The 27,773-nt window shown below is 37.5% G+C and overlaps 1 protein-coding gene across 1 annotated transcript; it reads right to left on the bottom strand.

Annotated features, from left to right (window-relative positions):
- On the bottom strand, positions 1-27,706 carry PROSER1 (proline and serine rich 1). The gene is made up of 13 exons (XM_003934398.4): positions 26,764-27,706; positions 23,794-23,859; positions 21,910-21,978; positions 19,631-19,725; positions 18,596-18,689; positions 16,653-16,763; positions 14,880-14,963; positions 13,455-13,533; positions 12,709-12,804; positions 7,675-7,719; positions 2,558-4,340; positions 1,930-2,080; positions 1-1,349 (listed from the first exon to the last, which is right to left on the bottom strand). The coding sequence occupies exons 1-13, from the start codon at positions 26,806-26,808 to the stop codon at positions 1,227-1,229; spliced, it is 2,841 nt and encodes a 946-aa protein (XP_003934447.2). The 5' UTR covers positions 26,809-27,706; the 3' UTR covers positions 1-1,226.
- Between the last annotated feature and the right edge of the window lie 67 nt (positions 27,707-27,773).

Raw genomic sequence — 27,773 nt, 5'->3', positions numbered from 1 at the left:
ATATTTGTCATGTCCATAAAGTTTATTTTAAAAAACTGTTAAAAACTAACCATACAGGTTTATTAATATACTTAAAAAGTTTGTTCCCTATGTTGAAGTAAAATACATTAGCAACATCTTCCAGACACCATCTTTATAAAAGTAAAAACTTCTAGATCCTGAAATGTACTACAGTAGAGTCTATAGTGTACACTTTCCATCACAGGATTGGAATTCATTCTTCTTACTCCCCTACGCCCCACATGTGGCAGTTATTACTCCTAAATTAATGACACTCTCATGTTATACTACCACAGATCCTTAAGTAGAGTACATACTGCGTAATTACTAACAGAGCCAGTCTTCTCTATTTGTTGTCACATATTTCATATAAGCATTTGACTTAAAGTACAAATAGAAATACTACATCCCATAATTGTAAACATTCACCAAGAGCTTCCAGAGTACATTAAGTAATAGAGGTGGCCCAAGAGTCAGTCAAGTGTTCTTTACTCATTGGATACTGCTGAGATTAGAAAACCTGTTTTGAAGGCAAATTTTCGTTAAGTCTTACTTGTATTTCTATAAGGACGCAGTTCTGGATATATATTTTTAGTTGAAAACACCTGAAAGTCATTCTGAAGACTACATTAAGCACCATTTTCACTTACCTGAAATATATTGAGTTAAATTCAGCAGTATGTTTAACATCACAAATTAAAAACAACTGTGGGTCTCAAGTTCCCTTTTGTGGATACATAGAGTACTGAGTTCCCATTGATGCTAACAGAAACCGCTCATGCATATCAAGGGTAGTAACTCCCCCAGGGCCACATGCAACCCCTAAGTCTGAGGCACAACTATTACTTCTGTCAGTGGATGCTATGCAAGCATACTTAAGGCTGTATTCGGCTATAAAGAGTTCAATCTACTCTTCAATATTCTTCTATGTAGATCACATACACAATTCAAAATTTTATAGGACAGGAGGTGAAAAGTCTCCAAACACTTTTTAAAAACCATTCTCCATACAATTTATTGTCAGCATATTTACATAGGGGAGTGTTCATACTTAAAACCATTTTTAAAAATGCAATCACAATTTTCAAATTGTTGTCACAATTTCTCCAGGATTATCCTCATTCTCATTTTCTGACTTTCGGCCACCTTCACATTTGTCAGATTGTTCACTGCAGTTCTTAGGCAATTCTGATGTTGCTCCGAAGGAGAATAAAAGTTAAAAGTATTCACTGCCACCCGCTTTGGGACAGGCTTGGTTGCAAAGAAAATGGTGTTCCTGGCGCTGAAGGATAACTAGGAAACCCATCAGGCTGAGCTGGATAGCTTTCCAGAGCCGAAGCTGAATGGACCTGATGGAAAGAAGAGAGTGTGATTTAGCAGAGTGCCAAGTTCAATCAAGCCTGCACTTGCTTGCTGATGCCACACAAAGATATCCAGAATAGGAAAGAAAGACAAAACTCGGAGGCACAATAAAGTCTGCTCAGTCACCTAAAATTTTTAAGAAAATGCTCAAATTTTTTCAGGTGAAGGAGATGCATAGAACTGTCATTAAAACATTTAATATTCTCTCAAAAGTCAATAGGTTTTCTACAGATAATCTGCTTTAACAGTCGATCATTTTAGCTTAAATTATAGAAAACAAGTTAGCAGTTAACTGTCATGAATAGATTCTTAAACTTTATTAAGTAAAGTCTATAAGCAGGAAAAACAATTTGTACAGATGACTATATCCTACCACGCCTGTTACTCTCCTGAAAGGCAAGCATAATTTGCCAATTTGGGGAGAACTAATCATCAAATCTCTATCCATTCTGCTAAGAGCCATTTTTTGCCAGTGTTGGGTAGTGCAAATAATACTGGCAACATTAGCGGTACAGAAGTTAGTTATATATGTTACCATGTTATTTATGACAGCCACTGCTTGCTTACCTGCTGCAACAATGCTGACTGTGCAGCTGCATTATGCTGTAATTCTTGCAAGGATGATTGTGAAGGATTCTGGGAAAACCCCGGGATACCCGGGAGAGACAAAAGGCCTGGAAAAACAGAACTGCCTGCAGCTTGAAGTCCAGATGATAAACTAAAACAATTGACAGAAAAAAAAGTTAACTGCAGATAAGACATAAAAGCCACTGCTTCCATATTTGCCAAATACAATCTTAAGATATTAAAGACAAAAAAATCCCTTAGAATTTATTCCTCTTTTGGAAGGGCCATAAAAGTCAGCCATTCACTGATATGAAACTGACGTTCTACTGTAAAGTGTATTATTTGAAATTAGTAAGCCTGTTTTGCATATAATCCTTTCTGCTTATAAATATATCCTTTCTGTCCTATAAATAACTACCAAATACAAATCCAAAATTTACGTCAACAGGCATTAATATTTTATACATTTACCTTAACATGGTTCATAAAAGATGTCTGGAGTACTAAAGTTTCAGCCCAGAAAAACATCATTTAGATTTTGACATTCATTTGGATGACTGAAAATAAGACTGTGAACTACAAGTTAGGTGAAAAATAATTTTACCCCATTTCCAAAGTAGCCACATACCCGGCTTGTGCAACAAGAGCAGAGTTGAAATTGGAACTGAATGCTGAGGCGAATCCTGGGAGGACCGGAGCCGGGGATGGGGCTGTGGCAGCCACAGGCAGTGGTGTGACAGCTGCGACTGTAGAGGGCGCCTGCAGCCCCGGGAATGAGGGAAGAGCAGGGGTAACGCTCGGGGTATTAGAGACAGAAAAGCCTGGGAAGGAGGGATTTGAGGATGATAGAGGTCCTTGAGTAGCCGAGAAAAGGGAGGGAACAGCGGTAGACAGGTTGAGGGGGAAAGGTGCTGCTGAGGCTGGCGCTGAAGCAGAAAGCCCTGAGAGAACAGCCGCCGTAGAGCTGGGATGAGGGATGGACGTGGAGGTGGCAGTGGTAGACGAGGTGGCTATTAGTGACCCTGGGAGAGATACTGATGGATTAAGAGATGGGTTGCCAGTTAAAGGAAAACTGTTGGTCAATGAAGTAAAAGGAGGAAGGGCAGTGAATACTGGTGCGATAGGAGTGGAGGAACCATGTGGGGGAAGGGAAATAGAGGAAAGGGGATTTGAACCATTTAAGGGAGTACTCAAGCTGGAGAGACCTGACAATGCAGGATTAAGGCAAGTAGATAAACTGATGGGCACGGATGTTGAAGTATATGCGCGGCCCAATGTCCCTGACAAACCTAAAGTGCCATGAGAGGAATTCCCGGAATGAGACGGACCTTTGAAGGCCGAGGGAGTAGGACTCGTGGGCTCAGTTTTGATCATAACAGGAAGAGTTGTTACAGCAGCGGTAGATGAAATATGCAGATCTGAGGTACCTGGGTGGGGGCCATGCAAAAGGGGGGCTGAGGAGCCACAGCTAACTGGTGCTGACGTGGCAGCCGATACAGCAGTGGCTAAAGGAGACTGTACAGGCAAAGTCGGGGGAGTGGAAGTTGAGTTAGCCACAGGAGATGGCAGGCCTGGGAAAAGGGCCAACCCTGGAGTGGAAGTCCTCTGTGGGGCGGGGATGGCCGATGGAGCAAAGCACTTGTTAGGGGCTGAAGCAGAAGAGTCAGAGTTCTGAAGAGTAAGAGAAGACATGGAAGCCAGCCCACTTGTGACAGCAGGGGACAAAACAGAGGAGTTGATTAAATTGGTGTCGTTGGATGTCAGAAAGCCTTTTAAAGCAGACAGAAGGGGACTGTTCACACCAAGTGAACCGGCAACGCTGGGAGTGGAACCACCAGCAATCACAGGAGTCAGGTTGGATAAGCCTTGGGATGTTGGTGGTAAGGGCAGAGGGAGCCCTGCAAAAACTGATGACAATGGAGCAGAAATGGGGTTGCTGGTGGCAGCAGCAGCAGAGTTGGTGGAAAAGGGGAGGCCAGTGAAAGGGGCAGAAGTAGAAGCAAATGTTTCACTGGAAGCAAGAGTGGACCTTGGTGTAGATGTGGCCTGAGGGGCGGGGGTAGGAGTAGCAGAAGGACCTGGCAGTGACACTAGGCCAGAAAAAATGGAAGGAACAGGAGTGGTGGTTGTACTGTGCATGGATGTAACAGGTGCAGAGGCCAACGAAGGGGTTCTGATAACTGTTGGGTTTGGCGTTGATGGCTGAGGTGTGTGAATGGCTGAGGAGACCTGCCCTGGGAACACAGGAAGGACAGTATTCGGCAGGTTCATTCCAGAAATGGTGGCAGCTGCTGATGCTGATGGATGACTGATTGCCTTGACTGGGGAGGCAGTAGGAACAGGCGTTGCAGCAGGTGTTGAAGGATTAGAACCATGAGGAGAAAAGAGTTGACTTGCTGGGGTGGAAAATGCTATACAGAAAAGGGAAAAAGGCAAGAAGGCATCATTATGCTGAAAAGTCAAATTTTAAGTAAAAAAAAAAAAGCATAATCATTTTTTCTAATATGTAACAAATACCAAAGAAAAAATGACAGGAATAATAGGCTCTTATAATATCTACACTGCTGGGTTCAATTCTTGGAGCTTTACTCTGGAGCCAGTCAGATCCAGCTGTTGTCTACATTCTGCTCTTGAGAAGCTTGCAAAGTGTCCTTTCATCTTTCCACTTTTTAAAAATTCAAAGCATTTATTTTAATTGTGATTAGTGCTACTTCACTGACTTTTCCTCCAATTCTTTCAATCTGTTTATCTAGAGTAATAAACAAACACAAGTCAGCCCCTCTCATAGGAGCTTTCACAACATGGCTTCCCTTGCAGGGCCAAACAAGGGTTCCAAGGATTCATGCCCATCTCTCAAGTATAGTTTGTTGCCACTCTGTGAGTTGAATCTAATATTCCAGATCGTTAACCCGTACAGTTGCCTCACCCCACCCCCATACATTTGCTCATACTGACCACTCTACACAACATTAACCCCCAACTTTCACCGGGCAACTCGTTGGGGCACAAGCTGTGTCTAATTCATCTTTATAGTCTTAGTACCTAGCGCAGAACACAGCACCTGCATACTTAATGAGTGTCTGCTATGCTGGATATATCATGATTACCTCAAACTGCAGTTCCCAAACCCACTCAAGGACTATTCTCAACACTATTTCTAGAGTTTACTACAGTATTTTTATGCTGACAAACTCTACAAATAATAAGCATTTTGGGGGATGATGTGGGTTCCTCTGTGAATGTTCTCCCACCTGTGATCATCTTGGCGTCAAGGGAAACTATGACTTAGGTAGCTAACGTCATAAACACAACTATCATCTGATACTGTACTCATATCGAATTGTTTCAGTTATAAACAGAGAATGTTCCTGTTGCAGTGATAATCAACTGAGAAATATTTTCATGGACTAAGACATTTAAAAATTATGTCTAATTGACTCTTTCGATATAAGAAAGCTGACATGGTCAATGAATACACTATGCTACTCATAGATGGGAAGGGACGATATGAAGAAAATGGAGGTAAACAACGCATACACAGCTCATCTGCACTAAGTGCAGGCCAAAGGGTGTCACACTGGGCTGAACAAATTTTGTAGTTGTTTTAGAAAAAAAATATGATTCGAAAATTGACAAGCAGTAATATTAGAGTACATAAACTGCAAACTCAAAAGTCCTTAAGCCTGGATGAATTTTTTTTTTCTGAGACAGAGTCTGACTCTGTCGCCCAGGCTGGGGTGCAGCGGTGCAATCTCGGCTCACTGCAACCTCCGCCTCCTGGTTCAAGCGATTCTCCTGCCTCAGTCTCCTTTATGGCTGGGATTACAGGTGCACACCACCAAGCCCAGCTAATTTTTGTATTTTTAGTAGAGACAGAGTTTCACCGTGCTGGTCGGGCTGGTCTCGAACTCCTGACCACATGATCTGCCTGCCCCGGCCTCCCAAAGTGCTGGGATTACAGGCGTGAAGCACTGTGTCCGGCCATCTGAAACCTATTAATGGTTGTAAGCAGTGATTTGGTTTCAGCAAAATAAGACTATCATGACTATCATTTAACACTTAGAATACTTACAAAAATGGATTTGTACTTTTTTGTATTTAATTTCTTTTAGAAGAACTAGAAGCATAAGGAATATATACCTAATCTTTTGTTTGTAAATAATGTACCAAAAAGGTATTAAGTCCATAGATGTTGGCTACCATCTGAGAATTCACTATCTTATTAAACTACATGTTGAAGACCATGCAGCTAATGACAAATCTAAGGCAAAACCAAGTAGTCCTAGAGCCTAGAGTGTTCTTTATAGGAGCCTCTGTTGGATATCTTTTTATTTAATATAGCAAAAGCTATGCATTATTAATCATAGCACTTGCAGGTAAAAATGAAACAAAAATAAAAAAATCCCAACCACATACCATAATAAACAGCACTTTTCTGTCGTCTAATGTGGTTTTTAGCCATAAAACATGATCTGTCTGTCAAACCCTGTGCTAAGTCAGACCCATGATTTCACTTGTCCTCACAATAACCCTCTGAGATAGAAACTAACCCTCATTTTATAGACGGGCAATCTGAGGCTTGCTGCGACTAAGCAACTAGGTAAAATATCATGCTGCTACTACATGGTGGAGCCAAGACTTGAACCTGGATCTTTCAGACTGACATCTTTAACTGCTATACTAGTTTATCTTAATTTCTGTTCTTAATAGTTAGTTCCAAAAGGAAAAAATAAAATCTTAATCATGCTAACATCACACAACATAGGAAAACGAAATACGCTATTCCTGCCAATGGTACTTAACAACTAACCTGATTACCACCCTTCAAAAACATTTGAACATAAAATAATGAAGTTGAACATACAAGCTGAAGTTTCCTTAATCTCCTTTACACAGGAGTTAAATTACCTGTATAAGGTCACAAAACTAGGTGGTGCCAGAGGCAGGATAAGAAACTGAGTGTCCTGACACCTCACTTAGCGTTCTTCATATCCGCTATGCTACCTCCTTTAGAAACTACCAGCTCAAAAGCACCTGCTAAGCACTGTTCTCAGGGAATGGAATTCTCCCACTGAGACTCCTAACCATGTACAATGGTTAGACTCATGTGCTACTTTGCTACACAAGAATTGATGTCAGTTTTTGTCTCATACAAGGAAGCCTCTCCTTCCTGACCACACAGATCTTTATCTAGGGAAAAAACAGAACAAACGTTGCAGCACTGCTGCCATCTGGAGGCACTATGTAGGACACACTTCATTTTTATTTCTCAATTCCATTTTCTGCTTTGGTGCTCTGTTCTTTTCTACATTAAGATATGCTTAATAATACTTATTGAAATAATTAAATCAAAAAATAGAATCTGACTAGCATTTGCCAAAAAGGATTTTTATCACCCCATGTGTTTATATCAAAAAAAGAAATGAGGTTTCCAGTATCACAGAATGTAAAGTGAATGTGGACGTAATGCTACATAGCATTTAAATTAGACTGCAAGTTTTGCAAATTGCATACAAGGTCCTAAGATTAATCTTAAATCCAGTTACTATGTGCATTTCATGTTAGGCATATAAAATATAGCACTAGCAAACCACTTTTAACAAGCGTTAATGATATTCTTTAACTAGAAACTTTTCCTAAAACATAACAATGCCAAATACACTCAACTCAAATTATTCTCAGTGAATAACAGAGCAGACAACCATGACAGATATCCATCACCTTTGAATCAAATTTGGTACTTACTTTGATTCTGCATAGGTTTTGACTGATTGGAAAGGTCTTCACTCTCTATATAAAAATGAATAAAAGTTCATTTTAAAATTTAATAAAAAATCTGCCAACACAATAAACAGATTTGGATAAAAGGAAAAACGCAAGATATAAATACATATGTATATTGTGTTAGGAAACAAAATGTACACATATGGAAAAAGAAAACAAAAGAAAAATGGTAGTAACTCTACTATTACTACTACTACTTTACTACTCTATCTGAAGATCAAGAGGAGTATAAGCAACTGAGCAAGTACTCTTTTCTCCCCTAGCATCTCCATCTCAGCTTGTCAAGTTTTAAATACACATTGTGAATTTTATTTATACACTGTATTAAAGAACACTTTCTGGAAAGATGCTGGCCCAAGGGTGTCATCCAGAAGAAAGTGCACTCTGCAGCTGTAGTGCAGAGGACCACTGTCACTGGCTGAGCTGACGGCTCCTCTGAGCATCAGCATCTACAGGAGTGGGAAGACTGGGAAGTGAAAGGTGGCAGCTGGATAGAATTCACTGCCATTCACTGTGAATTGCCCAAGCCAACAGAAAGAAATTGCTCTGCCCATTTGCTGTACTCAGCTCTGGGAAAGGCCCTATATTAGGTAGTGGAGGCTGAATTGAAGTCTCTGAGACTGACAACCTAAAGCACACCCCTCGAGGGAAAGGATCTATCCAACCAACTCATTAGCAAAGGATATAAAGGGGGAAAAATTTACCCTCTTAAGAGTTTGACAATAACTGCCCAAGAAACCAATACTGTGACAGGCATATAGTGTAAAAGAAACCTCCATGCCTTGGTATAATGAGCAAAGACAAAGTACAGCTAGTTTAAGGAATTCACAAGTTTGACCAAGGTGACAACAAATAACCACAAAAACAATGGAGATTACATTAAAGAACTTTTAAAACCTGTAATTCTCTCTCTCTCTCTCTCTCTCTCTCTCTCTCTCTCTCTCTCACACACACACACACACACACACACACCCCTCTATACTAGGAAATAAGCAGAGAAGAATTCTACATATAAAAATCTGATTCCAAATTAACAAATGAAAAGAATAAAAATTAGAAATAAAATGCCTAAAAGCTATGGTTAGAAATGAAACAAATACCACTTAGAATGTCAAAAAATAAAAACAAAAAATTTAAGGGAAAAGATGTCATAAATGAATAAGTATCAGGCTTAGAAGGCAAATTTAATACATGTAAAATAAGAGTAGAGGAAGGAGGGGAAAAAAAGCAGATGAAAATGCAACAATTAAAAGAATAAAAATAAAATTTTCCTAAGCTTCAAAGACTTAAGTTTTTACATCCAAACAACTTACAGAGTGACAGAAAAGATTAACAACAAGCTGTACACCTGAACATCCTGGTAAAATTTCTGAAATCCAAAGATAAGAAACATTCTTTGTAAGCTTAAAGAAAGAGACTAAGTTCCCAATAAAGAAAAATTATCTGGAACTGGGTTTCCCATCTACAACTCTATACAAGTGTCCTTTCTGAATAAATTTCTTAAAGACATTTTCTACTAAAAAAAATTGGCATATCCAAAGAATAAAACAACAGAAGAAACAAGAAGTCATGATCAAAGGCAATTTTAAAGAAATTAAATATCAGAAGCAAAAATGTGTAGTATCCCAACCAAACACACAAACTGATTTTAAAAAGGAGAGAACATGGAAGTAAAATGATGAATAGAACAGTCTTAAGTTTGGTATACTGACAACCATTAAGAACAGGAAGGTAATCATTGGTGAAAATTTCTAAGATTGGGTAGGGTCAAGAAGAGAACAGTTGTTAAAAAAATAAAATGGCAATTTGACCTATGCAATTTAGCAAAGGTAAGAAAAAAAACTAATAAAAGAATAAAAATAAAATGGAAGGACTAAGAACAAATGTGTAATATTTATTATTTAAAATTCCTATTAAAAGTCTAACAGGTTTAAAAATAAAAATTCAGTCATATATAATTTACAAACCAAGACAATCCACCAAATAAAATCATAGGGGAAAAAAGTTGAAATAAAGATACAGGCAAAATAATTTTTATAAAATAAGTCAGAATAATATTATTACTCAATAAGGCCTATGAAACAAAGAAATGTTTTATAGTTAGACTATAACTCAGTTGATATTTTATATCTAGAAAACTTAAGAGACTTTTAAAAAAGGAAAAAAAACTAGAGAGAGTAATTAGTAATAAGCACCTAGAACTGAAATAACCTATTTATAATTGTAACCAAAAAAATCTCCAAATTCCATAGATACAGATTTAAGGCATAGAATCTACGGGTAGACAACTACAGTATCTTCTTGAAAGGAATAAAATAAACCCTGGAGAAGAAAACACTACCAGCTTGACATGATATAAAGATATACACACATGACTGAATGGTAAGACTATCATAAAAAGGTCAGTTCTCCTGAAATTACTACACAGAGCTCTTCTCTCTCTCTCCGTTCCCCCCACACTTGTTATTTTAAGTTGCATAAAATGATCTTAAGATTCAGATACAAGATTTCTAATAAGAAAAATATAAAAACATTTTAGGTGGGAGTTTGTCTTATGAAATACTAGGACACACTACAAATCTGCTAGTAAAATTAATATGAATATAATCATAAAATAAAGTAATGACAGTGGAATTTTAATAAAGAACTCATACCTGTGTGTGTGTGTATGAGACTTAAGATAAATGTAGTATTTCAAACTAGTGGGGAAGACAGATTAGTTAATATGTGGGGCTAGCACAACTGGCCACCATTTGGGGAAAAATTAAGATGAACCTCTATTTCATCCCCTTCATGAAATGAAATTCCAGATGGAGTTAACTTGTAAGACCTAGAATATCTAAACCACCCCAGGATAAGAAGATCTTAACCAAGGCAACTTGGTTCCAGGTCTGCCTTCATAGCCTGTTTTTGTCTAGGCAAAAGCATAAAACTCAAAATTCTAAGGGCTATAAAAAAGGGCAGGAAATAAAATGATAATTTTGGAAAAAATCTTTTGCAACTTTAATCAGTCAGTGTACTCAACTCCTGCCTAGTAAAACAACAACAACAACAGAATTATATATTATTAACCAACTTAAAAAGTCTCTAGGAAGGGCAAGAAAATAATTAAGCTTTATTCCTACTGCACACATATACAAAAATATGAAGGCTGGTCGAACTAAAAGCTATACATTTAAAAGAACCACTTTAAAACTAATTAGAGAATATACATAGTATTTTCATACTGCTGTGGTGAGGAAGAATTTCCTAAGCAAGATAAAAACTCATGAGTCAAACAAACAACAACTGACACAAATAAAAGTTAAATTTCTGTTACAAAAAAAAAAAAAAAAACACATACAAAAATGTAAGCTAAATTAGTCTACCAGACTGGCAAAGTTAAAAACAGAAAATCTTCCATGTTGAAAGGGTGTGAAGAAACCATTCTCACATATTGTTATGGACAGGTATAAACTGGTAAAGGGTTTTTGGAGAATAGCTTGACAATATACGGGGAACCACTTACTCTTCATATCCCATGTTACCAAAGACCGAACGAAAAAGGTCGGCCTGGTAAGTGTTGGGGAGTTTTAGTCCTTCTCACTGCTTTTTAATAAGCCCTTCCTCTCCATGATAGGAGTAATTTACCCAAATGATGGCATTTATTAAGTAATGACATTTCTCCATAGCATGTCAAAGTTTTACTACTCATGAGAAACGGTTCTTTTTCCCATAACTAGCCTGTGTTCACATATGTGGCCCAAGGCCACTCGAATGGAGTCTTCATGCCATTAGCAAAGTGAATGGGGAGACAACCATGCCAACTGGCAGCGGAACTGAGGCGACAGTGGGCTGAATTCCAGCTCCCTTCCTACCTCCGCCAGGCCCCCTCCCCAAGTAATTACTCTTCTCATCTCCATGTGATAAACTGCCTTTGGACAGAGTATTCTTTGCTACTCTGCTGTCAACTCCATACATATTCATCCATCAATTTCAGTTTCTGACAGCTCAATTTCAGTTTCTCAGCTTGCTGAGTCAGAAAGATGCCTAGCCTAGTGTCCAAAGATTCTTAACAAAAGTTCGGAGGCAGGAAGTCCCCCATATCTCTTCAATCTGACACTTAATAAAGATCCTTGAAAAAAGGTTGATCCTTTGATCTCTCTTGGGTTCTCTGTGCACAAATTCTAGTATTCCCCGAACTTGCTTGAAGAACCACCAGTAGATCATTAAAAAAATAAAAATACCAGGCACCCCCCACAATACACTGAATAGACTCTCTACAAGTGGGGAACTAAGGATATTTTTTTAAAAGTGCCCTGGGTAGTTCTAGGCTACAGAGAAACCACCACATTGTTACCATGTCATTCCTCGTATTTCATTATCAGTCTGTTTTTACCGGCTTTTTCCTCAACTTAATTAAATGGCAACTTCATTATTGGGGCAACAACCTTTAGCAGTATATCATGCAAGCAGCTCATATTTACTTGAGTGAGGCTGGTTTACATGCCCCTTCTATAAGGTTCCAATAGCACCCTGAAACACTGATCATTCCAACTTCTCTCTTTGAATCTACAATGCCACTTGATGTAAACCACATTCCGATTTCAGAGAAATTAAACTAAAAAATGTGCAATTCAGAACTAATGATGTAGAATATGTAGAAATGGGCTTCTCTTTCCCCATCTGGATTTTTTCACTAAACTCTCTGCAAACATGACTTTGTGTAGCTTTGTACCCACAGCATACAGCAGGTGACAGGATCGTCTAATATTCATTAAATGTTACTGAACAAATAATATTAAAATGTTATCCTCTATTACAAATAGGGAAAGTGAAGTCCATCAAGACTACAAAAACTGTCCAATTGTTACCAAGGATTCACTTCCAGATCCTTCAGGCTCTTGAGCTTGTTCTCCGTCTATTAGAGTATGTCATGTTGAACAACTGTCCCTTTCAAGTGTACATTTGTGTAAGAATAAGTTACTTAAACGCCTGCAAATAACATGACTTTACCTGTTCCTACAGGATTAGGAGTATATGGAGGTGGAGGGGGCACACCTGGAGCTATGACATTGGCTAATGGTACCAGACCTGCATTGTTATAAGCACCTAAAATAAAAATAGAAAAAAATATAATTTAGTATTGTTCTGTGATTAATACTGTCCTAGGAGTTCAAACTGTATTAATGCAGTTATTCATTTTTATTTTAAAAACTCCTACTTAATAGAGTTGAATTTTAGATGGAGGTTCAGGTCTAGAGTTAAGTGAAAACTGAGACCAAAGGGAATAGGTCTCAGTTCCTAAAACAGGAATCAACCAGAGATTCCTATTTCCACTGCATGCTCATTGCAGGGATAAGCTCAGTGAATGGTACAGTAGGCAGAACCTGCTATACTTAAACATTGTTTGTCTTTTCTGCCAAACACCCATATTTGACCTTTTTTAGTGAAATGCATTAATGATGCCTCTGAATACCAACTACCAAAAAAGGAATTCAAGATGATTTACCAAAGTAAAACCCCATAAATTATAACAAATGACTAAAAATAATCTATAATTAATTTATCATAAAGAAAGCATCCTAAATAAACTTGGTCTGCTGCAGTGTTGCAGACCAGGATGCCAATAGCTAACTATGTGCGTAATTAAGCTCACTGTAGCATTTCGTAAGTGCTACAGCTCTCCCAAGCACTTACTTTCGATCTAATAAATAAACAGTAAAAAAGAAAAACAAGCAAAAAATAAGGGAACTCCTTACTTGGTGCAATAGTTGCATGTGGCCGGCATGGAGGTATCGGATAAGGAACAGGTTTATGTGGATTATAAGTTGAAGGAGGCTAAATGATGGGGGAAAATATAGTAGTTAGAAGAGAAACAAGTAAGCTGTCTCCTGGCAACCTGTCTTTCAAAATATTTAGTCCTAATAGGCTAAAAATGTCCCAGCGTATCAAATACTACTGGACTACATGCCACAAATGAGGTAAATTTTTTGCTTTAATAAATGTGGTTGCTATTAAATTCCAAAGGTAGATCTTGCCAAAGACAGCCATGGAGGTATTTATTTTTTAAATAATCTCCAATAAGGGGTCAGACCTCATCCTAAACAGCAAACTCCTCTCAGGTCCAGCCTAAACGAATCCAAGAACTCCTGTTTCCTCCTATGTAACAAAGACAAGAAACGTTCTAGGTTTTACAATCTCAAATTACACAAGACCTCCCAATGGTGACATCGTCCTAAACTGACAGGAATTCATTCTCTCAATCCCATCCTCTTTTCTCCTTTTGGAAGAAAAAAGCACTGTTTGCATTAGCATTAGGCTTTCTGACACTTCTAGTAGAATGTAGACTGGAATTGGGAATTCAGTATTTTAGTTGTTCTGTCTTTTGAAATCCATAAATCCACAAATATTTATTTTACAGTTGATGGAGCTTATCTAACACAAAGCATTCAAAGAACTGGTCTTTAGAAAACTAGAAGTACCAGAAGTTAAGCAAAATACTGTACTTGTTACCTAGAGAGCCTGTGCATGCTTGTGAGGCAGGGGAAAGGATCCACTGGTGGTAAGGGAGGCAGATTCTTTTCAGCTCCCATAATTGGGGCCCTATCTGAAGTCTTGTGCAAGGACTATCATCTGTGACTATTCTGTGATAAACAACTCCCCTGGAGTTCTTGCCATGTGGACGGGCAGGTTTTGCAAAGTGGTTGTATGCAGGTCTGTAGTATGTCAACTCCAAAGATCCTTCAACCTACGGGCTTGTCTTCTGTCTAGTTTACATTGTAATCATTATAATCAGTATCTTGTAAATACTTTCAACTTCCTGGCTTCACTGTGGTTTCACTAACACTAATTCAGTTAAACTACAAACTTAGTTAAAACAAAGTCTCCACACTCCGTATCTGCAGCTGAGCAGCTAAATGTGTCCAGAGAAAAAAAATTAAAGCAATTTGACTGATTTTACTTAAAAATAAAAATCATTTGACTGATTTTACTTTAACCTCAAAAGGGCTCTTACTAATGTTAAATATTTATATTTCCCTCAACCACTCCACTCCCCACTCTCCTACAATTTCTAGAATACTTCAAACGTATTTACAACACAGAAATAAAATGTATGCTTTGAGTAAAAGGAAAACTTTATGTAGGAAGGAGTTTGGGCTTGCTTCCTCATTTTCTAAACATACTGGTTTGGATGGTCCAAGAATTCGTGCAGCTATTCCCTTGCCTTCATTGGTACATTCTTCACCATCTTTTTTCAAAGGAGTTCCCTATTAAAAAAGAGAGAGAGAAAGGTAATTGAAACTTAAAAAAAAACCCTGAAGTGAGTAATAACCAACTTCTCTGTATTACACTGAAGAAAAGGACTTGGTAAGAATGTAAAGACTTGCATTCCCTTTTTAATTCTGCACTGCCTGGCAGTGTGACCTTGATAAGGTCCTCAACCCTCCTATGCTATGGAACTCTCATATCACACGCAAAGGTATTCAGAAGTGAACATGCAAAATACAGAGAGGATGACAGGAAAAGATAAAGTATCTACCTCCTCCGTAGATACCAAAATACATGGATGCTCAAGTCTCTTATATAAAATGGCATAGAACTGACATATAACCTAAACATATCCATCCCTATACTTTAAATAATCTCTAGACTACTTATAATACCAAATACAATGTGGATGCTATGTAAATAGTTGTTATGCTGCATTGTTTTATTATATTGCATTTTTTGAATACAGTATGTTCTAATTTCTTTTCTCCATAAAAAGGAGCAATCAGAAATGAACTTCCAATACCACAATATGTATACTCCTCAAAAAATAAGAGTACCTGTGTTACAGTTGAAAACAGATAAGAAAAATGCCATTCTCTATAAAGGGTGATTATTTATATTGTCAAGGGTAAATGAGATCTTATTCAAGACTGCTAAAATTAACAGATCAGAATAAGTTGATAGATAATTACAGTGTGTCATCACCCTAATATGAGTGTTGCTAAATGGTATATACTAGCATGGACACCAACTCTCCCAAGATGTCCCCCACTGATCCTCATCTCCTATGTGGTCTTCCATCACTCCCTCCCAGAATGAATGGGGCTGACCTGTATAACACATGACACATTACAGAAATGATGGCATCTGACTTCGAGGCAGCTTCTACTTGTCCTCTCTTGCTTGGATTACTTGCTCTGGTAGAAGTCTACTGCCACATCATGAGGAAACTCAAGCAACATTACAGAAAAGTCTTTGTGGTGGGCAACAAAGGTCTCCTGCCAGCCACCAACACTAACTTGCTAAGTATATAAACGAGTCACCTTGAGGCCCTATTCCTGGGCTCCAGTCAAACTTTCAGATGAATGTAACCTCATGAGAAGACACAGAACTACCCAGCTAAGTGCTCCAATATTCCTGACCCATAAAAACTATGTGAGGTAATAAACGTTTATTGCTTTAAACCACTAAGCTGTGGGGTTGTTACAGAGCAATAGAATATGACATTCTTTGTTGTTTTACAAAGAGGTTCAAGGAACATTAGATGATATAAAAACAAGTTTATTTTTTATAGTACTTCCCAGAGCCTTTATATGCAATGTGATTCTCCAGGAAGGAAACACTGCAGGCAAAGTTTCCCAGACACACTTCTCTGAATGAAACTGAGACTGTAAGAATACTGAGAATTTGAGAACTATTCCTTCATTAAATGTAAATCAGTGCTTTTAAAGTACTTTGAAAAATAAAACAAAACAAAATCATCCTCTCTTCTATTTGTCTTGTTCTATAGATTTTATATAAATACCCTCAATACTTTAATGAAGTTTAGACGAACTTTAAATCAGTGGTGAGCCTATGAATTACGCTGCTGACATAAATTCCTTTCCTTTAAATATCATTAACTTATTCTACATTTCATACTTAACCGTGAGAAGTTTTATACAAAGCCACAGAAGTATGCTTACTGGGAAAATTCCATTTATGCGGCTAGGTTTTCCTTTGGGATATGGATTTCCTGGGATCGTTCCACAAGAAGATATCATAGCATGAGGAGCTTTGCAGCCCCCCTTGAATGCCTGTAACATAAAAAAAGAAGATGGTAGTTAAAAAAAAAATTCTTAGAGTCAAGTATTCTGGACATTGGGAAGCTCAGCAAAGAAAAAACATGAATTAAGGAACAGGATTATTCTCAATCTGCTCATACATCATTCAGCACTTAACAGTGGTGAATGGGACCAACAGTAATAAGTAAAATTACTTGACTTAAATGGAATAATTAAAATGGTAACATAATGTTAATGTTGCAACTAACAGACTCATACAAAGATGTCTTCACAGTAGATTTTGTAAACTGTGTAAAAAAGCATTATCTAATCTTTCCCATTTCTTCAACTACCAAGAAATTACAGTTCCAATCTACAAACGCCAAGGTCATGTTACATTTCAGGAAAGGAGGACACAAAGAAAGAAACATGGTCTCTGCTCTTTATAACCCAGTGGAGACTGACATAAATAACATGACATGGGGTGGTCCGAAGAGCTATATACCATTGAAAAACCAAGTTACAATGTTCAACATAATACTACATATTTATGAGAAACAGTGAGGGAAGGGATTTAGGTCTAGGCTGTTTATTTCTGCATCCTGAACTTCTAAATGACGCCTCACACATACTGAGTTAGTGCTCAATACATATTAATACATGAAAAAACATTGTATTAGGCAATGTATATTCCAATGCATCTATACTATATTATAGAAATATACAGCATATATATATATATATATATATATAGCTGTATTTACAAGTATGTACAATGTTATATTTTGTAATATATTGGTCTTATAAATCCATTCTCAACACATATAAGTATATTAGCTATATAATCCAGCCCCTACTAAATACCCTAACCTTGAAAATCATAATTTTTAGCTATCATAAAGAGTACTGGGGTGAATGCCCTTATATATAAATTTGTATATTTCAACATTTCCTTTGAATAAATTCCTAAAAGTATAACTTTGGGGCCAAAAGGTATAAAGATTTTAAAAGGTCTTCAAGTTTGCCTTCTACAAAAGTTGTACTAATTTACAATGACCAGAGGACCTACTCTACAGAACACTCAGGCCCAGGATATTTCTGAGAAGGAAAGTGACATAATCAAAACACTTCATTAGAAAGGAAACTACAGCAGTAATGTTGCCTTAAACATTTTAGTCAAGAAAACTGATAAGGAAGTTATTGAAGTAAAGAAACATGGCTCAAATCTTAACTCTTCTACAACCATGTATGACTATGACGAATATGCCTACCATCTCTGGGCTTAAAGGAGTTTGTGAGATTAAATACAACTGAGCTGCCAAGCTCATAATAATTAACCTAATTATTAATTCAGCTTCCAGCCATCACAAGCCTACATTAGAAGTAACTACCGTAGATGACAAATCAGGTGTTCTAGGGTTGACAGGTACTATTTCTCCCATTCTTACAGATTTTTAACTAATAAACTAGAATTTTAATAAACTGGCTTTAATATTCATCTCTTATGAATCAGATTCAAAATAAACTGGATAACAAAGCAAATTTGAAAACAAGTTCCTAAATACATAAAGTTTAAGGCAAAACTTGAAGCCATGGCAAAGGTACCTAGGGACCAAGACAAACATTTCCACGAGGCTCAAGCTGAGTGGCCAACTGACTTCTCACTCTCAAGCCAGCCATCTCTTCCCCTGAGTGTCCTCATCAACCAACTCCATTCCACACCATAGACTAGGGATGTTCATTTTTAACCCACTGTACAACAGCATTCAAGTTATTCACCAAAGTTAGTAAGAAAGGTACTTATTTCGCCTTCAAAATTCAGAAAAACCAGCATACCGAGTACATGGCAATCTTTAGAAAACTACCTGTTCAAGTATTCTCTTGCACCGTTTCTTCTCAGACATATTTATCCTGAATAAATCTTCAATAGGACGAGAATTCTGTGCATCAATAATATTCCTACCAAGAAAACACAATTTGGCTTTTTGTTGAAAAATCTGAACATACATTGAGGCAAGCAATCTTTGTTTACCACAAAAACATATCTGCGTAAGCTTTTTCCATGACACAGGGAGAAAAGTGTGACTATTTACTTTTAATAGCTCAATTTAAATAACATGTTAACATAAATACAATAACTGAGGTTTATCTGATTACTGAAAAGTAAAAAAATACTGTAAATAAAAATGACTACATTGAGATTTTTCAAAATACACTCTCTTAGATGATAGAAGGGCTATGGTAATAGAACGAACTCCTGCTAAATGCATAAAAATCATTTTATGCTAAATGCATAAAGTTTTACCTTGTGCTTTATTTTAATTTTCTGCTTTTATGGACACCTATGAATATAAAAAAGACTTAAAAATGTATGTGTTACATATAAATAACTTATACACTCTTCAATTATGCAATAATTAGGTCTTTTTCTCTTTGAGCTTACATTCATTAGGGTCATCTGTCAAATGCTGTGGTAGGCACTTTCACAGATTTTCTGGTATTTAAAGTTCATCACCCTATTAAGTGGTTAGGAGACTTATTTTTACAATTGAGTAAAATAAGGCTCAGAAAAAATAAGCATATTGCCAAAGTGGAAGAATCTCTAATTCTTAAATTCCTGTCTTTTCAGGGTAGGAAGGCAAAGCAAATGACCAAAATAATTCAAAAAAAAAAAAAAAAAAATCAATCTTGGTAAGCCCCTTCATTTTATAAGTTACAACGTGTGTAATAAGCACACTGGATACTAATTCACATGAAGAAATCAGAACGTATCACTATGCTTTTGACTGTATTTTGTTAGAGTTCCATTTGACTATTAGAATTTTGACACATTAACACACTAATTAGACACTTAAAAGGCTTCCATGTTTTTTCCCAATAAAGTAAAAAGAAATACTTACGAGGCTAACAGTTCAAGAGCAACTAGTTTGTCTTTACTGAAAGTGAAACAGTTGAGTATATTGACCACTTCTGTTGGCTGGACGGCCACCATTTTCTGTTAATATAAAAAATAACTTTATTAACGTTAAATTTTCATGCCAGAAATTGCCTTTTTCTGGAAGTATAGTTAAATGCTCTAATGTAAACATTTCAGATAAAAGATTTCACATTTTCTGTGAAAACCACTTGCTCAAAAGGAAGTTAAAAAATAAATGAATTATACTTAATGCTCTTTCAATGTAATCATTTTAGTTGAAGATCTAATAAAGATCTAAGTTCTCCTGCAAGCTCTTTTTTTAATCCACATTTCTCAATGTGTTCACTTACAGAATTTAAAAAATTAGAAGTATCACTTTCCTCAGAAAGGTTATATAAAAAGGTGATACTCACACATATGGGAGATTAATTGGTTCAAAGGTTAGAAAAATATTATTGTCCTCCTCAGTTAGGGGCTAAGGATGCTACAGATCGGTGTTTCCATGATGTTAAACATATTACACAAAAAAGGTTACACTAGCTCTATAAGGTAAGGAAAAGCCGGATAAAACAGGTTTCTCTACTGCAGAACTTTAAGTTTTAGCTTAACGTGCACTGTGATGCACCAAGACGGTGTGAAATGTTACATAATTATTTGACCAGGGTACCTTTATTTTTGAAGAACATCCAGAAGATGTGGCCAATTTGGAGATTTATGTTAGCAGTGAAGCAAAATTAAAAGCAATGTCAATATAAGAATATTGGTTAGAAGCAATATTCAAGAGTTCTTAAAATTTGGAGTAGTGGTTTTCACATACTATTATTTATGTACTACCACACTTGATAAAACTGGATGACCCTTTGCATATTTTCAAATTGACATCTAATGATTTTATCAGAAGTTTAAATACTCAGAAAAGGTCAATTTTCTTAAATACATTTATGTAACTGCAAGAACTTTGAAACTACTAGTTTAACTCATTTAATTTAAGGAAATATTCATTATGTAACCTAATTGGCAAAATCAGTTTTCACTGTGAAAACAAATCAAATCAAACTGACTTTGTTAGAAAAGGTAGACTTAATTTAATTCAAGTAAGTATATTGAGTTGTCCCTGTGATACCTTTCTCACCTCTGAATTTTAACTCTAAGATAGGGAGACAGGCAAGCAGGCCTCAGAGCTGTCATGAGTTTGCTGTCCTGATAAAATAAAGCAAAACCTTCATCAGTATTCCCCTGCCTCAGTCTCCTGAGTAGCTAGGACTGACTACTGGAACACATCACCATGCCCCACTGATTTATTTATTTTTCTTTTTTTTAGAGACAGGGTCTTGCTATGTTGCCCACGCTAATCCAGAACTCCTGGTCTCAAGCAATCCTCCTACCTCAGCCTACCAAAATGCTGGGATTATAGGCTTAGCTGCCGTCCCAAGCCTGTTATCAATATTTCTTATAGAGCCTCTCTTTGCTTTGCTTTACCTCTTAAGAGCAAAACACTGTCCTTTTGGAACATGGAGAAACATTTTCACCCCCAGAGAACAGGCGTGATAACTCTTGCAAAGCAGTAAAAAAGCAAGTATAAGCAGCACTAAACAGACCCAGATACTTTCTTCAGCTCATCAGTTTAGAAAGTCAAGGATCTGTAAATTGATTCCACTGAAGATATCCACACCTGACATTGCTCCAAAAACTTCCTACACAGCCAGACACTCCTGTGTGATCTAGATGCCCCTGCTGACCTGGGCTCTAGAGCTGTGCCATCCAATATAGCAGCCACTAAGCACATGTACCTATTGGAGCTAATTACAATAAAATTAAATAGATCGTTCCTCAGACAAGGCACATTCAAGTGGCTACCACAATGACACAAAAATTTCCATCATCACTGAAAATTTATTTGGACAGTGCTAACTCTTCTAAGGCAAAGATGGTGAAGATGGATATTAAAAAACAGAAGTACAAAAACCCATTAAGAGTCCAAATCCTGTATTTACAAAAACTCATTAAGAGTTCAAATCCTGTATTTTGCTTGCCAGTAAAGTGTTTCTCTAACTTGCCAATCAGGACACTGTGGCATACAATTTAAATTTACATTTGGAAAATTTTAATTTTTTAACATAACTATTTTGAATCAAAGTACAATAACACTTAAGAGTCAGCTTTTCTGATGCAAATAAATTATAAGTGAAATAAATTACAGACAACTAGGAGAATTAAAAATCCTTAAATTCTACAATCTAAAGGAAAAAAATAAATACTTACATGCTGTAATGCTTTCATTGCCTTCAACTGGGGCTCAGCCCAGGAAAAATATCTCAGCAAATCAACCACCTGAAAACAAACAACTAACTTAGCTCTAATATCAGCATGTTTGCAAACATTTCTGTAAGATTTATTTCAGTACCTGAAATTATTATTCAACATGTGCAGCCCAGGCCCAGATGATATATGTGGCATCAATGTCTAAACTGTGCTAACAGAATAGTGACATGTGGTTATGTAAATTTAAATCACTTAAAATCAAATAAAAAAATTCAGTTCCTTAGTGACACAAGCCACATTTCAAGTGTTCAAGAGCTATGTGAGGCTGCTAACTACAATATTCACACTGCAAATAAAGAGCATTTCTACCATCACAAAAAGTTCTACTAGACAGCACTGGTCTGGAAAGAAAAAATATATATATAATATAGGAAAAAGAAACTATCCTAATAAGAAAAGGGTGGTTGAAAAGTACTAGATGGGGATAAAATGTTGGCTTAGGAACATGAAGATGTACTGTGAATGGAAAACGTTTCAATTTCAGGGGAGAACAGCACGCGCAAGGGCAACAGTGGTATGTTTTAGTGTAGGTCTACTAACTTCAGTCCTAGTAGGCCCTTCAACTTGAATCTGGAGGGCATAAACTCAAGTCATAAACCTAGTCCCTTAAAAATGTTAAGAATCAACATGAATTACTCCAGCAGCCCCTAAATGATAACATCATATGAGCGCTCGGAGCGTACAGCTCAGACCAGCTCCCATCACCACCTCCAAACTTCAAACAGCATTGTGGGCCAGCCAGTATGAGGTGAGCACAGGATATAAACATCAGGACACTGAAGTCTCAGCATGATCACCACCACTGTTTCACTGCCTCCAAAGATGTTCCAAAGGGAGAAAAAAGTGATACAAGAAGACAGTTCCTGAAAATATGCTAAGGTTTCAATTATTCTACAAAGCAAGGTCAATGGTGCAAACTAGAGTGGTATGTGAAGAGAGTAAAATAATTTTTACTTCTTACAAAGCGATACATATATAGCAAATAAATATCATGTATACTTTCCAGTTAATTTGGTAAGCGTGTATGTTCTTACTTTTATGAAAATGTTTTTAATATCTAATAAATGCTATATTTTACCAACCATAAAAATTTACAAGCCCCTATATCTAACATAGGAAAATCTTTAATAAGCTCATTTAGAAAGTGGCTTAATAAACTTTTTAATGACTTCAGCAAAGTGGAAGATTTCTATTAATATTTATGTCTGATTTCTGTATCAAGAATTTTCCAACTATCCCTCAGAAACATGCTCCCTTGTATATGTGTGTGTGTATATACACACATATATATTTTAATTAGAATATTTCCCTTAAGGTGGAATGAGTTTTCACTATCATGCTTAAAATGTTAGTATTCTGGCAGTTACAGAAATAAACATTGTATTTTTTTCTTACTGTTAAAATTTTTATGTGGTGGCTTCATATAAAAACCTATTTCATTATTTGTTCACGTTTTCTATTACATGATGATTTTGTAATTATTGTCTTACATGTAACTATACAAATTTGGGCAAATTTACCATTACAAGTTTCTAAATCTTTGATATCATCCCCAGAATCATAAACACCACTTTGAATTGCTTTAAGAGACTGTATTTAAAATTACTTTTGCATATGAATTGGGGTAAAAGGCAAGAGGTGATTGTCCCTGAATTACAAATTCTGTCAAGTTTTCTGTCAAAACTGAGAGGTTCTTGAGTTCCCGAATAAATAGAGCAAAAAGGTAAAAGCAATTTTGCATTTGGCCAGCAGATAAATAGACATTAACCAGAATACTGGTGTAAAAAGAAGGCTTTGTTTAAACAAATAATGAGGAATACCTACCTGTTCACTAGAAAAGTATCCATGCACATATTCAATTGCTTTTAATTTGTATTCTGTCAAAACAGCCTAAAAAAGAACACACACACACACACACACACACACACACACACACACAGAGTAAAACATCATTAATATATGTAAGCAGCACAGTAATATGCATTTATCAAAACTGCCTAAGCAACTCAACAGTGGCAGGTCTACTTCAGCCCTGTCATGCAGAGGAACCAAGGTCACCGAGGTGAAAAGACATTCCTTCCACATTTCCAGGTTCCACACTGTGAGGGAAACACTGAGCAAGCAGGAAGATCTGGGCTTCCCTACCAACTTCTACAAAAAGAGGGAATAAAACTGTAATAGATATAATTCAACATTAGTAGACATTACATATAGAATTCCTAAATATGTAATTAAAGAGTTTCAAAACATCCCAAATCCAATCAAATTCTCATTTTTAAGATTTTAAGATTAAACCTAACAGATGTTGTTACTCATCTGAGTAACAATGTTACTCATCAATGTCTGTGTCTGCCACTAACTGGCACTGTAGACTTCCAGAGGCATTTTAATTCTCTTAGAGTTTCCTCGCTCACAGAGGAAACACTATTTACCGCCAACCTCAAAGAGTTACTATGAGAACTATAACAGTGGACATTAGATCAGACACATAATAGGTCTTCAGTAAATGCTGGTTCCTTTCCTTTATGGGACCTGTCAGTGAGTGAGAAGTTGGTGGCTTTGATGCAGCACTATCTAGAGTCCACTAAATCACATGTGCTCCCCTTGCAGCTATTTGCCCAGCTTAGAGATGGAAACAGCTATCCCAAATTGGTAGACACAAATCATTAAAAATGAACTAATTCCTTTGCTTGTACTACAAAATAATTATAATAATTGTGCTTCTCACATATATCATTCTGCTAGGAGAAAAGTATTATGACCAGTCAACTGACATACGCTGGGTGCTCAGTAGTTCAATTTTCACTGAAATGGGAAAAAATGGCATTCTAAATAATGTTCACTTAGGAGTTTGGTTATCAATATAATAATCGGACACAGTCAAATACAAGTTTCTGAATAAAATCTTGGATTGTACTGATGCCAAGTCATATCCTGAGAGGCTCAGCTGTAACCCCAGGCAGGACAGCACAGTGTTCTGCAGGCAGAGTTTGAATACTAGACCTCCTCACTTACCAGCTGGGGAGACTTGAGCTGACTAGTTAACCTCACAGAAAGCAGGCTACCATCTGTAAATGATGCCTACCTCAGGGGTTGTAAGGAGAATCAAAAGAAATAACGACTGGAGAAAGTGCTTAAAAACAGGTTCACAAAGTAAGTGCTCAGCAATTAATAGCTATCATTCCCTCCTTATTGAAGAACTAATTAAGCATTGTTTTTCCCCCTTTCTACTCCCCTTCCTAGTTCTTCTCCAAGTGGCTTCCTACAAGCCTCTGTTTTAAATGACAATAGTGACAATCAGTATTATCTATTATATAAACTCACTGTGATACACAAGAGATGACCTGGTTTAAACTGACTTACATTTAAAAGTCTCAGAGCAATTTTTTAAAAATCAGTAGTAATGCTCATATTTAGACATGCAAATATTTTATTCAATTTTAATAGACGATGACAATGTTGATTATGCAATCATTTGGCAAAGCCAGTAGAAGACATATTATATCTGCAGACCAGAAATGCAGACTTAAGCTGCCATCTCATGTGAACAGGACTTTCATATCTGAAAAATTTCCTATTCCCCGCTTGAGAATTTACCGTGACATTTTTAGACACTTGGAAGAGAATGTGCACACTGACAACCTTTATCTTCCAGAAGTAAAAATCTGCTGGTTTACTTGGGCTCACAAATTATTTTCTCATGAAAAGTAATTAAAAATCAGCTCGAGAACAAATTGTGACAAATTTCTAGGCATGTAATTAGTAAAGCAACATTTTAGTTCAAACATTAATTGGACACATTGGGTTTGCAAAAGCAGAATTTGTTCACAAAAACGTTCAGTATTTTCAAATATGAAAAATTAAACACGTCAATTTGAAAAAAGAAAAAAGCTGTATAAATACAAAGTAAGACAGCAAGCCCAGAGACAATTTTAATAACCGCTTTGTAAACTGAAATAAATAAGCACCAGGGCACACGGGAACAATTCCTTCCGTTTCAGTCCAGGGTCGTAAAGGTATGCAAATGACGAAAGAATAATTGCCCGGAAGGTCGAAGGAAAGCAGCGGGTGTTGATGTAAAAATGGTACATCAAGTCCCTACATTTTAAAATAAGTAACTTCTCGGTTCTCTTGTGCTTGAGATACTTATTAGGCTCGACTACCTTCTAGAATTGTTGCTGTCTGGTTCACTCTGGGAGGTGGGATCCGCACAGCAGCCTCAAAAAGCAGCAAAAACTTAGAAAGCAGGAGAGAAAAAGTTTTGAAACTCGTTATTGACGGCCAATTCCTAGGAACGTGACTTTAAACTTAATGCCTTTAAAGTTATCATCAGGACACGAATTTTGCATGGCCAACGCAACAAATATATTCTACCTAATGCTTAGATTTGAAAACTCCATCATAACTACCATAAAAGAAACTTCCTGCGTATTACCTCTCGTTTTCAGTCACTCCTGTGTTACTAAAAGACGATAAACTCAAAAATATTCAATTACTTACCCAAAAGTACAGCGCTATTAAGGATTTGTAAAGCCGGCTTCGGAACGGAGGGCCGTCGGAGTATAATTCCCACAAAACCATGCTGAGTCTCAAATTTAGCGTTAAAGTAACTTAATTTCTATTTATATTGGAAACGTATCAAGATACAAACTCCGCCATCACACGTGAGAATTCAAACCAATCGGGCAATCCTAAGGACCCTTATTCTGCACAAACTACACAGTACCTCAAAGAGAATCTAAACCATGAGAATTCATCTCTCATAAAATAATTCATGGAATCGAGTGTAATTACCTTTCTAATTTCATCCAGCACCATTTCAAAGGACTTTTTATCCATCTTGACTACTATCCCGACGTGGTTTTTAACAGTTATACTTGCAATTACAACACGTTCATCTCTGGTCTGCTCCGTCGATAGTAAAAATGTTTATAGCTGAGGAGGAAAAAGACTCCACGAGCAAGAGAGGATGCGAAGAGGTAGAAAGTATTGCAAACTTCGCAAAAAAAAAAAAAAAAAAAAAAAAAAAAAAAAAAAAAAAAAAGAATTTTTTTTTTTCAAAACTGAGACTCGGAAAAACTTTTTAAACATTAAAAGCAAAAATTACTCCAGTGAGGCGTCCCCAGCGTATTCACACAATGCTTCAGGGTACTTCGGGCAAGAGCCAGGTCCTCTGGACCTGCAGAGAAACCCGCGGCTCGGCGGCGGGGCTGAGCGCCGTTTCCCTGCAGCGGAGGGCAAGGTGCCGCGAGAGGAAGCTCTTGAAGCCGCCTTTCCAGGTGAATCGGCCGGCAAAGCAGAAGCACCTGCACTCGGAGTCCCACGGGCGGCTGGGAGGGAGGCGCCGGTCTGACGACTCGCACCTGCGCCTCGGCCGCCGGCCGCGCCCCTCACCGCCGCGAACCCGGACACCTGGCCCGGTTCGCACTCATCCCCAGCCGCTCCGCCCGACTCCTGGGTACCTCGGCCCCGGCAGCGGGCGGCCCGGCAGGCTCTTTGTTACCAGCTGCTGCGGCTTCCGGGAACGGGCCGGCGGCTGGAGAGCACCGGGAGCCGGGCGAAGAGGGGCACGGCCTCGCATAGGGGGACTCCGGAAAAACGCAGCCCCGACAGCGCCGGGCGCCCTGCCTGGTTACCCCTACAACCCCCACCAGCTCACGGGGACCTACGATAAAGCCAGTCGCGCTCAAGTCAACTCAACACTGCGCCGCCAGCTTGGGCCCCTCTTTCCTGAAAGCCAGAGGTGGGGTCCTGGTGTGGGAACATAGGCATCCATGGCGGATGCCTGGATGATAGGAAAAGGA

This window comes from Saimiri boliviensis, chromosome 16, assembly GCF_048565385.1.
Source record: "Saimiri boliviensis isolate mSaiBol1 chromosome 16, mSaiBol1.pri, whole genome shotgun sequence".
NCBI classification, from domain to species: domain Eukaryota; kingdom Metazoa; phylum Chordata; class Mammalia; order Primates; family Cebidae; genus Saimiri; species Saimiri boliviensis.
This window is presented reverse-complemented; position numbering and strand designations above follow the sequence as displayed.

What these genes read in the sequence shown, in the direction of transcription:
- PROSER1 (XM_003934398.4), bottom strand. Translation starts at nt 26,808, where the DNA reads ATGGATAAAAAGTCCTTTGAAATGGTGCTGGATGAAATTAGAAAG. An exon ending in GATACTTTTCTAGTGAACAG is followed by an intron (nt 21,979 to 23,793) that starts GTAGGTATTCCT and finishes GTTTGTTTTCAG; the next exon opens with GTGGTTGATTTGCTGAGATA. An exon ending in TCCTAATCCTGTAGGAACAG is followed by an intron (nt 7,720 to 12,708) that starts GTAAAGTCATGT and finishes ATTTTTATATAG; the next exon opens with AGAGTGAAGACCTTTCCAAT.